We start from the raw sequence: 14,186 nt of genomic DNA, 5'->3' as shown, positions 1-14,186 counted from the left end.
CAATAAAAATAATAATAAAAATAATAATAATAATAATAATAATAATAATAATAATAATAATAATAATAATATTTAAAATTTTTCAAAATAAAACAATTTAATAAAATAAGATGATATAATTTAAAATATAGAATATAATAGTGATAATGATATGTCTTTTTAAGATGAAAAAGATAATATTTTTTTTTTAGAAATCGCTGAAAATAATATAGATTTAGGCAATATGGATTAATTAAATGCTATTATCGTTAATAATGAAAATATGGTTAAAATTGTAAATCAAGAAACAAATACAGATTAAGAGTTAAGGGATATGTATATGTAAAATTAAGGAATATAAACGAAGTTGAATTTATTGGAATTTAAGTTTGATGAGATAATGTAAGATAATGTACAGTTTTATGAATTAGCAGAGTTTTTTAAATATAAATAATAGATGGATATTTTTTCGAAAAGTTAAGAAGATATTCCGAAATATGATAAAAATGAAATTTCAAGTAATTCGGATTCTTAAAGTGAAAATGAAGATGATGATAGTTTTAATGAAAAAAGAAAATAATTATCAGAAAATAAAGCTTTGGAAAGGAAAAAACTTAATTTTAATGTCTTGCATATTTTTAATCCTGTAAAATAATTAAGTTTACATTTAGAAAAATTAATGAGTGAGAAAATAAAAGAGTTTTTAAGGTAAAATTAACAGGAAAACAATAAAAAATGGAAATTGAATTTTTTTATTGAAGTTTTAAATGAAGAAAATGTCGAAAATATATTAAAAGAAGCCCGATTGAAAATTACTGCAGTTTAAAATAAATCTGAAATAGAAAAACTAATGGAAATCTATAAAATTTCTTAAAATAAAAATAAAGTTTTAAACGAACAAGTACAAGATTTATTATAATAAATAAATACATTATAAAAAAACCATTTTTTAGAAAAAACTTCAAAAGAATAGAAAGAAGAAAAAATAGAATTATTAGAAATTTAAATATAGGAGCTTTTAATAAAAACGAACTCCGAAAAAAATCAATATATTTAAGAAATAGAAAAACTCAATTAATAAATAGAAGAACACAATAACTAAAAAAATAAAAAGAATTCTATAAATACTAACGAACCCATATTAATAGAAGAAATTCTTCGTAAACCTTAAAAAGTCCGAAAAGCGGGAAATCCACAAAACTAAGCTTTTTAATTAGGCCGAAAAATTAATATATAATACGAATTTCAAAAAAATATTAATGTTGGGAAATAAATTGTTGAAAAAGCTAAAGAAGCAAAAATAGCTAAATTTAACAATTATATGACAATAAAAACATTATTGAAACAAATAAATATACTTTATTCCGAAAGATTAAATTAAACTAAGGAAAATAGTAATTTTAAAGACATAGAGTTTTCGAACTATTGCTATAATTATTATAGTCAAATGTATGCAATTAAAAAAATAGCAGATTAAAAATTCCTAATCTTGGTACTTTCGACAAAAAAATACAGATCTATATTTAGAGTTAATATGTTTGCAAAGTTTTTATAATTATATGATTAGCAATAGAATTATAACTTAGAATAATTGAATAAATATATAGATGTTCTAGACTTTATTCTTAATGTTTCTAATGCTGGCACTCATTATACAGCATTTGAAAATGAATAAAGGTTATTAGTGCCTTATATAAAGGCTATTCATTATGTTTCATAGTTTGGAGACTCTAGGATGAAGGCTGATGAAAGCCAAGAACTGAAAAAAGATTTCGAATAAATGAAATTTTTAGACAATAATAAAGTTTTAGTGATTGATTTTGACAGTTTTATGTATAGACTGTTGATTACGTATTCTATACTAGTGAATAGGGCTAAGTAGTATGTAATAAACGCTTTTAATGCATGTGATTTGGATGGAAACAGAAAGTGTAATTTTTAGGAATGGAGTTTATTAAATAGACATATTGAGCCTGAGAAGTTTGATGATTTTCAACTTTTTTAGATTTTTGAGGATAATGCGGATATTTTTGATGAAGGAGAAAAAAATTTTTCTTTTGATAAATTTGCAATTGTTAGTTTAGAATATGAGCTTTTTACAGATGAGGCGTAAGACAAATACTTGGGAATTTAAAATTAACTTCAGGTAAGAATTATATTCGAAAAGATTTTGGCAAATTGGACGACCAACAAAATGGAAGAAATTAGAGATAGAATTAATGCTATTAGTAATTTTGAAGAAAAAGATGATTGGATCAATATTTTGGAAGTTTTGAACGAGAAGTTTAATTAGAATTCGGGAGTTACGAATGTTTAGAGTCTTAAACCGTTGGTTATTGCTTATAATATTCTCGATAAAGAAACAATGATGTTATATTAAGATTTTATGGATAATTAACTTAAAGAATGAGTATTTTTGAAAAAAAATTATTATATGTAAATATAAACTTTAAGATTTTTTATTAATTTAATTAATTATTCTGTTTTGTTTTTTTATTTAATTTTATATAAATATTATATTAATGAAACAAATAGTATTTTAATAATATTTTAGATATATACATAATTTATATAAATAAAACAATTTTTTCTATATATATTAACTTTGATATTATATTTAAAAAAATTCATAATTAAATCTTATTTTTAATAAAATTATTATTAATACAAGAAGAATAAGAGTTTATTTCACCATAATATGTATTATATTTTTCATCTTTTATTAATTATTTACATTAATTTGCTTAAAAAAATTAATTTTCATAAAATTATATTTTCTTTATTTTTTTCTTAATTAATTTAGTAAATTATAAATGATTTTTAAATTTTTTCTTATGAATTTTATTTTAAATTTTTTCTTAAGAAAATTTTAATTTTAATTAATTTTTAATTTAATTTTAATTTAAAATTAAAATTGTTTCTTCCAAATCAATAATATATTTTTATTATTAATCATATATTTATTATATTATTTTTATATCTTTTAAAAGATTATTTATTGTAATTTCTTTATCAATTTCTTTTATTTATTATATAAATTTAAAATCTAGTTCTTAATCTTTTAAATTATTTTATTTAATAATTTCATCTTATTTTATATGAGAAAGAGTATTATTTGTAATAATATTATTTAAATTTTCGTTATCTTTATATTATTAAAATTTTTTTTATTATATTTTTTTTATTATATTATCCTTTTCTTAAATAATTAACATTTGATTCTAAATTAAAATATCCATTCTTTTAATTTCTTAAATGAGACATAATATTTATGAATCATTATTACTTTAAATTTTATTTAAATTAACTTTATTTTAAGAATCTAATAAATAATCTTCAATTAGTTTATCTTTTTATTAAATTTCATTTATTTTTTCTTATAAAGAAATATCTAGTCTTTTAACTTCAAAAATTAAAGTAATTATTTCTTGAGTTTATTAGTCCATTTATTATTTTAAAATTTTATTGTCAATAAAATACTAATTCTTTTCTTGTAATTATTATATATAATATTAAGCCTATTAATCTATATTTTTAACTTCATTAATTAAAACTTTTATTTCATATTCTTATTCGATTTAAAATATATTTTTTTGATTTAATTTTTCACTTAATTCTTTTATTTTTTATTCTTTTTATTCATTTAGATATATTTCATCTTAAAGTTAATTATCTAATTATTTAATTTATTAAATTAACAAACTCATCTCATTATTTTTAGTTTCTTTTTACTAACTCTCGTTTAATTAAATTTATTTATTAAGTTATATCTATAATTATGAAACTTATTAATTTATTATATTTTTCTCTTCATATTATATCCTATATTTTTTTAAAATATAAAGATTAAAAAATAAATACTTAATTTATTCAATTAAAATATTAATTTCGTTAATTAATAATAAAATTGATTTTTGAGACTTTTTTTTTTAATTTTCTATTTAATTATTTTTTTCTAAAAGTATTTGTTCATATTATTTAATTTAAAAGCTTAACAATTTAATTTGATGTTCTAAAAACTACTATTTATTGCAGTTTTCATTAGAAAAATTATTTTTTTCTTGTTTATTTAATTTAATCAAATAATTTTCTATTTTCTGCATTCTAATATCCAAACTTTTTACATTTTGTTTTATTTGTTTTTATTTTAAAGATTAATCATTATTGATATCTTCTTTTAATCCACGTAAAGGCGATTCTGTATAAATATAATTTGTATTTGGTGATGTCTATATTCTTGTAGATTAAGTAAATAGTAATTAATCTTTATTAATTATATATAAATTATTATATTAATTATCAATATATTAATCAAAATTTTAATATTAACTTTAATCAGTTTAAAGAATTTAATTCTTTAATAATTATTATTGATAACTATATTAATCTTAAGAAACAAATAATTAATAAAATTACATTATTTTTATATAAAAAAATTAAAGAAAAAAAAATAAAAAATAAAATATATATATATATATATATATTTATATATATATTTATTATTATTTAAATATTTAATTAAAAATTATTTTTATATTAATAGAATTTATATTTTTTAAATTAAAAAGAAAATAAAAAGTTAATTTTAAAAAATAAATTTTTATTTATTAAATATAAATCACCAAATATGAATAAAAATAATAGTAAAAAAAGTTAAACCAATACTTATTAAAGATAAAAATATTAATTAGATCCAACTTAGTTATTTATTATTTAAAAATTCATCAATTTTTGATGTATAATCCCTTACTTTTTTTTAAGATGTATCTTATTTTTTAATAATTCTATCTAAGACCTTTAATTTTATTATATATTTTTTTGTATTTGATTTTTTAAATACTTCATTATCTTCAATTAGGTTATTTTTCATTGCCATTGATATTTATTTCATACTTTTTGATAGATTTAAAAGTTAATCTTCATAAACTTTCATGTTATCTTCTTCTTTTTCTAAAGTTAAATCTATATTTTTTTCATTTAAAAAATTTATTAAATTTTTATTAAAAAAATACCTTTCTCATTTAACTATATTTTAAATAAATCATTAACATTTGGTTGCTTTTTTTAAGTTTATTCTTATTTTTAAATCTATTTATTATTTTTATAATTTTCTTCTTATTCTTCTTGATTTTCTTATTCAGATTCAGATTCATCTCCGTTTTCAATTTTTTTTCTCTTTTATTCTTCTTCTTCTTTTAGTTTTATTTCCTCTTATTCTGCCTTTAATCTTTCTACTTCTTCTTTTTCATCTATAAAAAATAAAATATTTTTTAATTTTTTTATTTTTAAAAAATGTACATTGTTCAACTCTTCGCAATGTAGTTTATAAAAGAATTCCCAATTATTTATAAATTTGACTAATTTCTTATTTAGATTCATCCTCTAAAATATCTTTAAAAATTTAATCTAATTCTATTTTTGTTTCCTAATATTAAAAATCTAAAACTTATATAAATGATTTTTTTTTTTTTTAAATAAATTACAATTAAATCAGATTTTATATCAATAATTATTTAAGATTCCTCATCTATTTCAACAATATATTTTTTTAAAAAAACCATTTCTTAAAGTAATCTTATATGCTTTAATAAATTTATTACATTTATATATTTTTATTTCTTTAAGTTAAATGGTTTTATTCTATCAAAAATTTTTTATACTTCTAATTTTTCGTCTAACATTTTTTTTTTTTATAGAATATGTATAAAATTATTATTTTTCGTATACATAAAAATAAAATATTATATCTTTAAATTATTAAGAAATAATAATATAAAAAAAAAATATAAATTTTCATATATTTATTTTAAAAAAATATTTGTAAACTATATATAGAAAATGTTAAAAAATAATGTTTATATGCCTTAAATAAATCAGTTGGAAATCCAATAAGTAGTATCAAATAAAGAACCAACTTAAGAAATTAAAAATTAATAAATAAGCGTATAAACAACAACATTATAAGATGACAAAATAATATAATAATAATAAGATAAAAAGCTATTAAAAAAAGATATTTTAAATATTATTTTTTTATTATATTTATACTTACAACAAGGTTTATTATTCTATTTTTTTTTAGATTTCGTAAGAAATTATTTAATCCAAGTAAAAAAAATTAAAGGAGAATAAATAGCATTTTTAAACATGATAGGAAGTCCATATTGTATAAAATTTATTTGGGCTCCATTTATGGATACATTTTATTCCAAAAGATTTGGAAAGCGAAAAACCTATTTAGTACCATCTTAACTATTAATAGTCTTAATTTTATTAATTATATCTGTAAATATAGAGTCTTGGATTGAAAATGTATAAGTTGATAAAATTACTTATACAGGTTTTTTGTGTATTTTATTAATTACAATTTAGGATATTTCAGTTGATAGTTTAAGTATTAGAGTTTTGCATGAATAAAATACTGTTTATGCATCTTTTGCTTAATCATTTGGATTCGATTTGGGAGGGATTATTAGTTATTAATTTTTTATTTATTTAAGCGATGAGGATATCTGCAAAAGATTTTTTGGAGTTAATAAACCTATTCTAACGCCATATTCTATGTGTATTTTTATGGCTTTTTTGTTGTTTTTGGCAACTGTGATTTGTTTTTTAACAAACGAAAATTAATATGAAGAAATATTGGAAAATAATTAATTATAAAATGACCATATAATTACAGAGAATAATGTAAATTAGTAAAAAAAATTTTTATAAAAAATGTAATTAATGTTAATAAATATAAAACTTTTTTTTAAAACAAAAATATTATGTATTTAGTTATTTTTCTTTTAATTTCTGAATTTGGAATTATATTTATCATTGTCCCTTCTGAAATACTTCTATTACACAAAGGATTTGAAAGATCTTTATTGGCCACAATGTAGTTATTTATGATACCAATAACATTAATGCTAAGTATAAAGTCAATATAATTTAACCAATAAAAGAAAGAATTCACTATTTGGTATTATTTCTTTATTGTAAATATCGTTTGGAATATTAGTACTTATTTTATTGCTGATAAATTTACACTTGAATAATTAAAATTCTATACAATCCTTATTTTGATTAATAATGTTGGAAAGACAATTCTTGATTCGGTTCCTAGTATTTCTAAATCTGCTTTTTTTTTAGAATTTGTGATTAAAGTATAGGAGGTACTTATATTACATTTCTTAATTCTTTTTGGAATTTGGGATACGCTTGGTAAGAATCTATCTCAAGTTATATTTTCGATATAATTGATTTTAAGTTATTTGTCATTTTTGGTACTATGTATTCAATTATAATGATTTTTGTTTGGAAAAAAATAGTTTTTGAAAAATTTTAAAAATCAGAATAAGAAAATTGGAAAATTAAATAAATTTGATATTTTTAAAAATTTATAATTATAATATTTTTATATATTAATAATAATTATAATTTAATATATTTTAATAAAATTCTTTTTTCATTTTTTTTTTAAATCAATTCAAATATTATATATTTTATATATTAAATATTATAATTATATATCAAATATTAAATTTTTAAAATTAATACAAATAAAAATAAAAAAATACAAATATATGTATATTTATTTGAATAACATAATGCTTTCAATTTCAAATATAATTAATTTATATAAAATATTATAGAATTAATAAAATAGCTGTTTGAAATAGATAAATAAAAATAATTACTAAAATTTGAAATAATAAAATAGACATTTATAAAAAAAATTAAGGAATAAAAAAACCAAATTTATAATAACAAATTAAATATTTATTGTCAAAATTAATTATTTATTAAATTAAAAAAATAATTTTTAAATTAAAAAATAAAAATATTTATTTTGTTTAAAAAGTTTATTTTTAAATATTTAGTTTTAATTAATTTTTTTTATTAAAAAATTATTATTATAATAAATTAATTAAAGAAAAAAAAAGATACAAATAAAGTTAAATTCAATTTATAAAACATATAATTTTAAAATTAAAAATAATAAAAAAATTTTGAAAAAAAATAAAATAAAAAAAATTAATAATTAATAATATGTAAATAATAAAAAAAAATATATAAATATGTAAAATAAATATAAATATAATTATTTATTTGATAAAGTTGGTAGAAATAGTTTTTTGTAAATTATTCCTAAATTTTATAAAAATGTTCTTTTAGACGTTACTGTTAAACATTTTATTTTATTTTAAAATATGATTATTACAGGTTATTAGTTTAAATAATAATATGGTTTATTATCATAATGTTTAAGATAGCCAAATAAGTTAATAAAAAATTAAATATAATTTTAGTTATAGTGAAAAAAAATATGAAAAAAAAGAAATTAAGGAACCCAAATTACTGAAGATTAATTTAACAAAGTTGTTTATATATGAAATTTGCATTTAATACATCTAATTTTATTCAGATTTTTCATTAATTTGCTCTTCATTTGCATTAATAATGTTAAAATTATTATTTTTAACATATTTTTATTTAATTTATCTCTGTATATATCACAAAATTTTAATTATTTTTTAAAGTGAAAGTCAGTTAAAGTTTCAGCATCATATTTATTAATGAATAAAAAAGTTATATTTAATAAAAATAACTAAATTTTTATATATTCTAATACATTTTAAAAGATTAATTTTATTTTATTAGTAATAGACTAATCATATTTTGTTTTATATTAAATATTATATTCTTTTTAATCTGTATAATCTCCTAAAGCAAAAAAGTTATTTTCATTTTTATAAATATTCAAATATAATATTTTTTATATTATTTATTAAATATTATAGTCTTTATTTGTTTTTCAAACATTAACTTAAAATTACTTATTTCAATATTTTTATTATTTGATAATAAATATAAATATTATACTATTTTTTTTAATTTATCATAAAAAATTTAAATTTCATAAGTATTCCTTTATGTTTTAAATTTTTAATTTTAATTCAAACATTAAATTATTCTTAAATATTTGAGTATTTCTGGTTATAGTCTTATTTTATTTTATTTTTTCATTATATTATTATTGTTTAAAATCTCATTGAATTATTTTTCAATAATATTTAATAATTATGAGTTATTTTATTATATATTAATTACATATCTAAATTTTTTCATTAATATATATAATTCATAAAAAATAATATATTAATTTTATTTGAATTAAACATGATTAATTTTTTATTTAATTTTGTTATATATAAAATATTTTTATATTTTTTCATTTATTTGCTATAAAAATTTAAATATTATTCTAGTTTTTTTTAATTATTATGAATTTAGGCATAATTAATAAAAATAAAGATTTATATTAAGTTAAGCTTAAACAATTTTTAAAATTCAAGTTTTGTAATTATGGAATATTTTTATTTATTAATATAATAAAAAGATCAATTATTTTTATTTTAATGTTAATCAATTATAAATTTAAATAATAGAAAATTAATAAAATTATTTTTTTATGAAATATTAAACAAAAAATATTATTTGTAGCTTTTTTAATAAAAGAAACTGTATTATATTATTTATTTTGATATCTTGAAATAATTTTTTTACAATCTAAAATTAAATTATGTCAATTTATTATAAAACTATTGAAAAAAATATAGTTAAAAAAAGTATTAAATGAAATAAGAGATTAATAATTTTGTAATTTATAATTAAATAATTATTGCTAGTGCCTATAATATTTCTTATATTATAAAAAACTATAAATTAAATCCATTTTATCCTTGGATATCTTAATAAAAATTGTTTTTAATTATAAAAAAAAATTTAAAATTAAAATTAAACTTATATTAATAATAATTATTTGCATTTTAGATGTAAATAATTTATTATTTTTGAAATAAATAAAATATTTAAAATATAAATACACAAAATAAAAATGACTGATTTTTTAACAAAAAAAGATGTAGAAAGTGGTTTTCGAAAGTTTGATAATGTTTTAGTTCGTGTATATTTTAAGACACTTTTAAATCGTTAAATAAATGAAGACTAATAAAAAATAGAAGAAAACAATTAAATCATTACGAAACAATAAACAATAATTAAAGAAGCATTAAACGATAGTAAAAACATAATTGAGTAAACAAAAACACCACGTGGAATAATAAATATGATAAGTACCGATTTATAATCTCCATAAAATAATATTTTATTCGGATAATTTAAAAAATGTATCAATTAGAAAATTTTATAATATTAGGCATATAATATTCATCATGGAAATGAAGGAAATATAGAAAACACCCTAATATAATAAGATGAAGGAGATAATTAGGAATTTAGTGATATTATAAGAATTAAAACCAAATCCAAATTTAATTATAAAATTCCTCAATAATAAATATTAACAAAAGAAAAGAAAAAAAAAGAAATTAAAGTTTTAGATTATGACGATATTATTTATTTTAAATATAATATTATTAACAATAAAATAGTAAATACATTTTTTTTTTTTTTAATAATAAATTTTGAATATTTAAAAAAGAAAAATAAAGAAGATAATATTTATTTCTTTATGATTGCAAGTTAAAAAAATAGATTAGAATGTGTTAGTGAAAAACATAATAATTTAGATAATCCTGTTGCAAATTTCAGAAGGTGTTTTTTTAAAATAATAAATCCAAGGCAAAATTTATAAAATGATGAATTTAAAGGGTATAATTTGATTTTTTTTTATATATTTTGTTTTTTTCCTGTAGATAAATTGCATTAGACACACTTTTATATGGAAAATAAGTATTGATTTATCACCCTTTTTCATAAAAATATATTACTATAAACCCTTTTAAACCAGCTAAATAAAATGGATGTATTGAATGTACTTTAGAAAAGACTCCAAGTCAATATTCAATTTTCAGATTTGTTCCGAATGATTTAAGTAGGTAAATTGGGGGACAAATTTTTGATTCTGATATTATTAATATTTAAGAAACCTATAATTAATTGTTATTTTTAAATGTTTCTTTTTTATAAAATGTAAATTTACTTATTTTTTTTTATATATAAATAATAAAAAGAGAAATATAATGGATTCAATTTATACCTAATCAATACCTTAAACAAATAAAAAAAAATATTTAATAAATGCAAATGAAGACAAAGGATAATTTAGAGTAATTATTATTTATTTTTTATAAACTTTTATAATAAAATTTAGATTAAACAATATTTAGATTAAAGTTAAATTAATAATAAAAATTCTAATAAAAAATGTTTTTATACAAGTCATATAATAAAAATATAGCACATAAACTCAGGATGTTATCTAAGTGTAACAGAAAAAAAATTAAATTAATTTTTAAATTTAAAAAATTGTCGTATTTATTAAACTAATGAAGACAATCATCTAAATTAAAGTACAGAAACTTTTTTTATATTAAAATGTCTTGATAAAAAAAAAATAAATTCTTCTGATATACACGAATTAACTTATGATTAAGAAAATAATAATTCTTCTTATTAATTATGGGAAATTTAAAGATAATATAATTTCTAAGGAGGTCCTTTATTATGTTTAGAAAAGTTTCGTTTAAAAAATTTAGCAACTGGGTAAAATATATAAATATATATATATATATATATATATATATATATATATATATATATTAAAATATAATTAAAAGACTTTTTATTTCTCAAATGCAAATATCAGGAAAAATATAATTAACATATAATGTTTATGATGATGAATCTTATTTTTATGTAAAAAAAAGTAAATCTTTATAAAATAGTAACGAATTATATGAATCTTCAACTTTGAAAATATATGCTTTTGATGGTTCTATTTTACATGCCTAAAAAAATAATGATAATAATAAAATATAGATTTCTTTATAAATGAAAGTTGCAGGACTAAGATAACCTTATATGCATAAATTTATTTTTGCAAATGATTAATATGTTTAATTTTTAGATTCTATAGTTTTAATTTATAACCAATTTTTAAAATTTCATTATTTTTTACAAAACTTTGCAATAATATAAGATAAAAATAAAGTAAAAAAAATAAAAAAATAGCTTTTAAAAAAATTAAAAAATAAAAATAGAATGCAGATGATTTTTTATTTTCGTATATAATAGCATTATAATAATAAAAAAAATTAAAAAAATAAGTACAAAATATTGAACAAAATTTTTTATAATTAGAAAGTTTACTTTATGATAAAACTAATTTTTCTTAATTATCAAATCAAAAAAAATAATAAATATTAAAAGAATAAAACTTTATAGATCTTTTGATTTTATTATTAAAACTAATTGATACTATGTTTTATGCAAATAAATACACCTCTGGAACATCAAAAGATAAATAAAAATAAGTTAGGTTACCTAAAGGCAATTTCAATTTTAAAATGAACGAAAAATCTCCCTAATTTATTGTTTTTTAACATTTATAAAATGTTCCTTAAAAAATTTATAATATTTTGAACTTCTACGTTAAATAAAATAAAAATCCTTCGGCTTAAATATTTACTAATGATGATTTTTTTCCTGGATAATTAAGAGTTTATCCGAAATAAATTTCTAAACTTTTGAAAGAATCAAAGAGTATGTGTCATTCGAAAGGAAATGAAAATCATTTTGATGAACTTGTTGAATGGATTAAAGTTTTAGATCATTTAGATGAATCTAAGTAAAATATTTAAGAATAAATTTTCTGTATTGAATTTATTTCTTTAATTATTTTAGATTCTAATTAAAATCCTTTAAAAGAGTTATTAATAATATCTTTAAATAATTTTTTATTAAAATAATAAAAATAGTTATTAAAATAAATGTTGTTATGAATTATTTTTCAAAGGGAAAAATGGAAAAAATAGAGCTTTGATATAATTTTATTAAGGATTAACTATAGCGTTTACCAATTCAAGTAATTTATTAGAATTTTTGAAAATGAATCCTGATTTAAAAGAATTAATGAGTAATTAAGATAATTAAAATGAAGATATTGTATTATTTAAACTTGAAGATATTAGTAAAAATTAAGATTTAAGAGATGTAAAAAAAAAAAAATATCTATTTAAATAATATTTTTTTAGTATATTTCATCAGTTTTTATATTATATTCGAATTTATGTAAAGGAAGAAATAAAAAATCAATAAAATAAATATATTCATAAGAAATTGTGGATATTTATTTATTAAATGCAATATAAAATAAAGATATTTATATTGATATTAAAGCTAGTTGTATTTAACTTTATGAGGCTGCCTATTTAGATATAAATCCTTTTTTAACTTTAAATTAATAAGAAAATAGAAAGTATTTTTTTTTATTTTTTTTGAAATTGTTATTTATATTTAATTTAGTGTTGTTTTTGATTAGATTAATAAACTGAAATTAAATGGAAAAGTTTGTGATATTTTATAATGTTTTTCTAAAGCATAAAGTATTAGTAGATAAACATAAAATTTTGATGAAATTTTACTTCCATTTATTATTTAATTTTGGGAATAAGGACTTTCTGAATTTGAATATTATCCTTAAATAAATACAATAGTTATATAATAAGGTTTTATTTTAATCAAAAATAAAATTTATATCTATTTTTAATTTGTTTATAGAAAAATAGAAAGACGAAGACATTATACTTAAACTAAATTATTTTAAATATATTCTTAAATTAACTAAGAAAACATTCGATTTAGGATATTTAAATATATAATATACGGAAAACATAATAAAATAAAGTATAAACATAATATATGCATTTATAGACTTATTTTAAAAAGAGAAAAAACAAATAAATTTTAATGTAAAATATTTTTTATTAAAAAGATATTTTTAAATTAAAAAAAAGAATAATCATTGGATATTTGTATTTATAACAAACATAATTAAATAAAATAAATTTAATGAATAGTTAGATGAAATATTAAATGAGTTTTTCTAATTAATAAGATTATATATGTAAATAAAGTTGAATATTTAAATACAGCTTACATTAGTGGAATTTTCATACTAAGCATAATTAAATGAAATTTTACAACCATATTAGACTGAAGATTTTAAATAAAATATTTTAAAAATATTTTTTGTGTACAATTAATTTATCTAAAATTCAAATCCTATAATAAGATAAACCTTTGTAGATGATGATGTTTAGACACCTTTATTAAATCATAATTAAGGAATAAGTCCTGTTTTGTAAGAGTGTAATTCGTAAAATATAATTAATAATAATATAAAAATAAAAATA

At 16.0% G+C, this 14,186-nt stretch overlaps 2 protein-coding genes across 2 annotated transcripts, besides 17 other annotated features; one reads left to right on the top strand and one right to left on the bottom strand. All coding sequences in view use genetic code 6, as the record gives it.

Annotated features, from left to right (window-relative positions):
- Nucleotides 1-71: part of a microsatellite that runs on past the window's edge.
- A 961-nt stretch (nucleotides 72-1,032) lies between these two features.
- Nucleotides 1,033-1,075: a microsatellite.
- Nucleotides 1,076-1,426: 351 nt separating this feature from the next.
- On the top strand, nucleotides 1,427-2,389 carry IMG5_057360 (hypothetical protein; the record flags this gene model as incomplete). The annotated part of the gene is made up of 1 exon (XM_004037209.1): nucleotides 1,427-2,389. One exon carries the CDS (start codon nucleotides 1,427-1,429, stop codon nucleotides 2,387-2,389), a length of 963 nt encoding a protein of 320 aa, XP_004037257.1.
- A 408-nt stretch (nucleotides 2,390-2,797) lies between these two features.
- Nucleotides 2,798-2,889: a microsatellite.
- Nucleotides 2,800-2,841: a microsatellite.
- Nucleotides 2,848-2,885: a microsatellite.
- A 22-nt stretch (nucleotides 2,890-2,911) lies between the features above and the next one.
- Nucleotides 2,912-2,957: a microsatellite.
- A 182-nt stretch (nucleotides 2,958-3,139) lies between these two features.
- Nucleotides 3,140-3,170: a microsatellite.
- A 619-nt stretch (nucleotides 3,171-3,789) lies between these two features.
- On the bottom strand, nucleotides 3,790-5,580 carry IMG5_057350 (hypothetical protein; the record flags this gene model as incomplete). Its single annotated transcript, XM_004037208.1, has 4 exons — nucleotides 3,790-3,801; nucleotides 4,820-4,941; nucleotides 4,992-5,404; nucleotides 5,463-5,580. Coding segments are annotated over 4 exons (663 nt in total), but the record flags the coding sequence as incomplete, so codon positions are not given.
- Nucleotides 3,835-3,883: a microsatellite.
- Nucleotides 4,442-4,475: a microsatellite.
- Nucleotides 4,442-4,493: a microsatellite.
- Nucleotides 5,041-5,083: a microsatellite.
- Nucleotides 5,581-7,350: 1,770 nt separating the features above from the next.
- Nucleotides 7,351-7,418: a microsatellite.
- Nucleotides 7,351-7,420: a microsatellite.
- Nucleotides 7,364-7,418: a microsatellite.
- Nucleotides 7,421-7,453: 33 nt separating the features above from the next.
- Nucleotides 7,454-7,511: a microsatellite.
- Nucleotides 7,512-11,540: 4,029 nt separating this feature from the next.
- Nucleotides 11,541-11,592: a microsatellite.
- A 2,155-nt stretch (nucleotides 11,593-13,747) lies between these two features.
- Nucleotides 13,748-13,783: a microsatellite.
- Nucleotides 13,784-14,186: the final 403 nt, after the last annotated feature.

This window comes from Ichthyophthirius multifiliis, assembly GCF_000220395.1.
Source record: "Ichthyophthirius multifiliis unplaced genomic scaffold scaff_1120509250224, whole genome shotgun sequence".
Lineage (NCBI taxonomy): Eukaryota > Ciliophora > Oligohymenophorea > Hymenostomatida > Ichthyophthirius > Ichthyophthirius multifiliis.
Note: the sequence above shows the minus strand (reverse complement) of the source record. Positions and strands in the feature narration are given on the sequence as shown.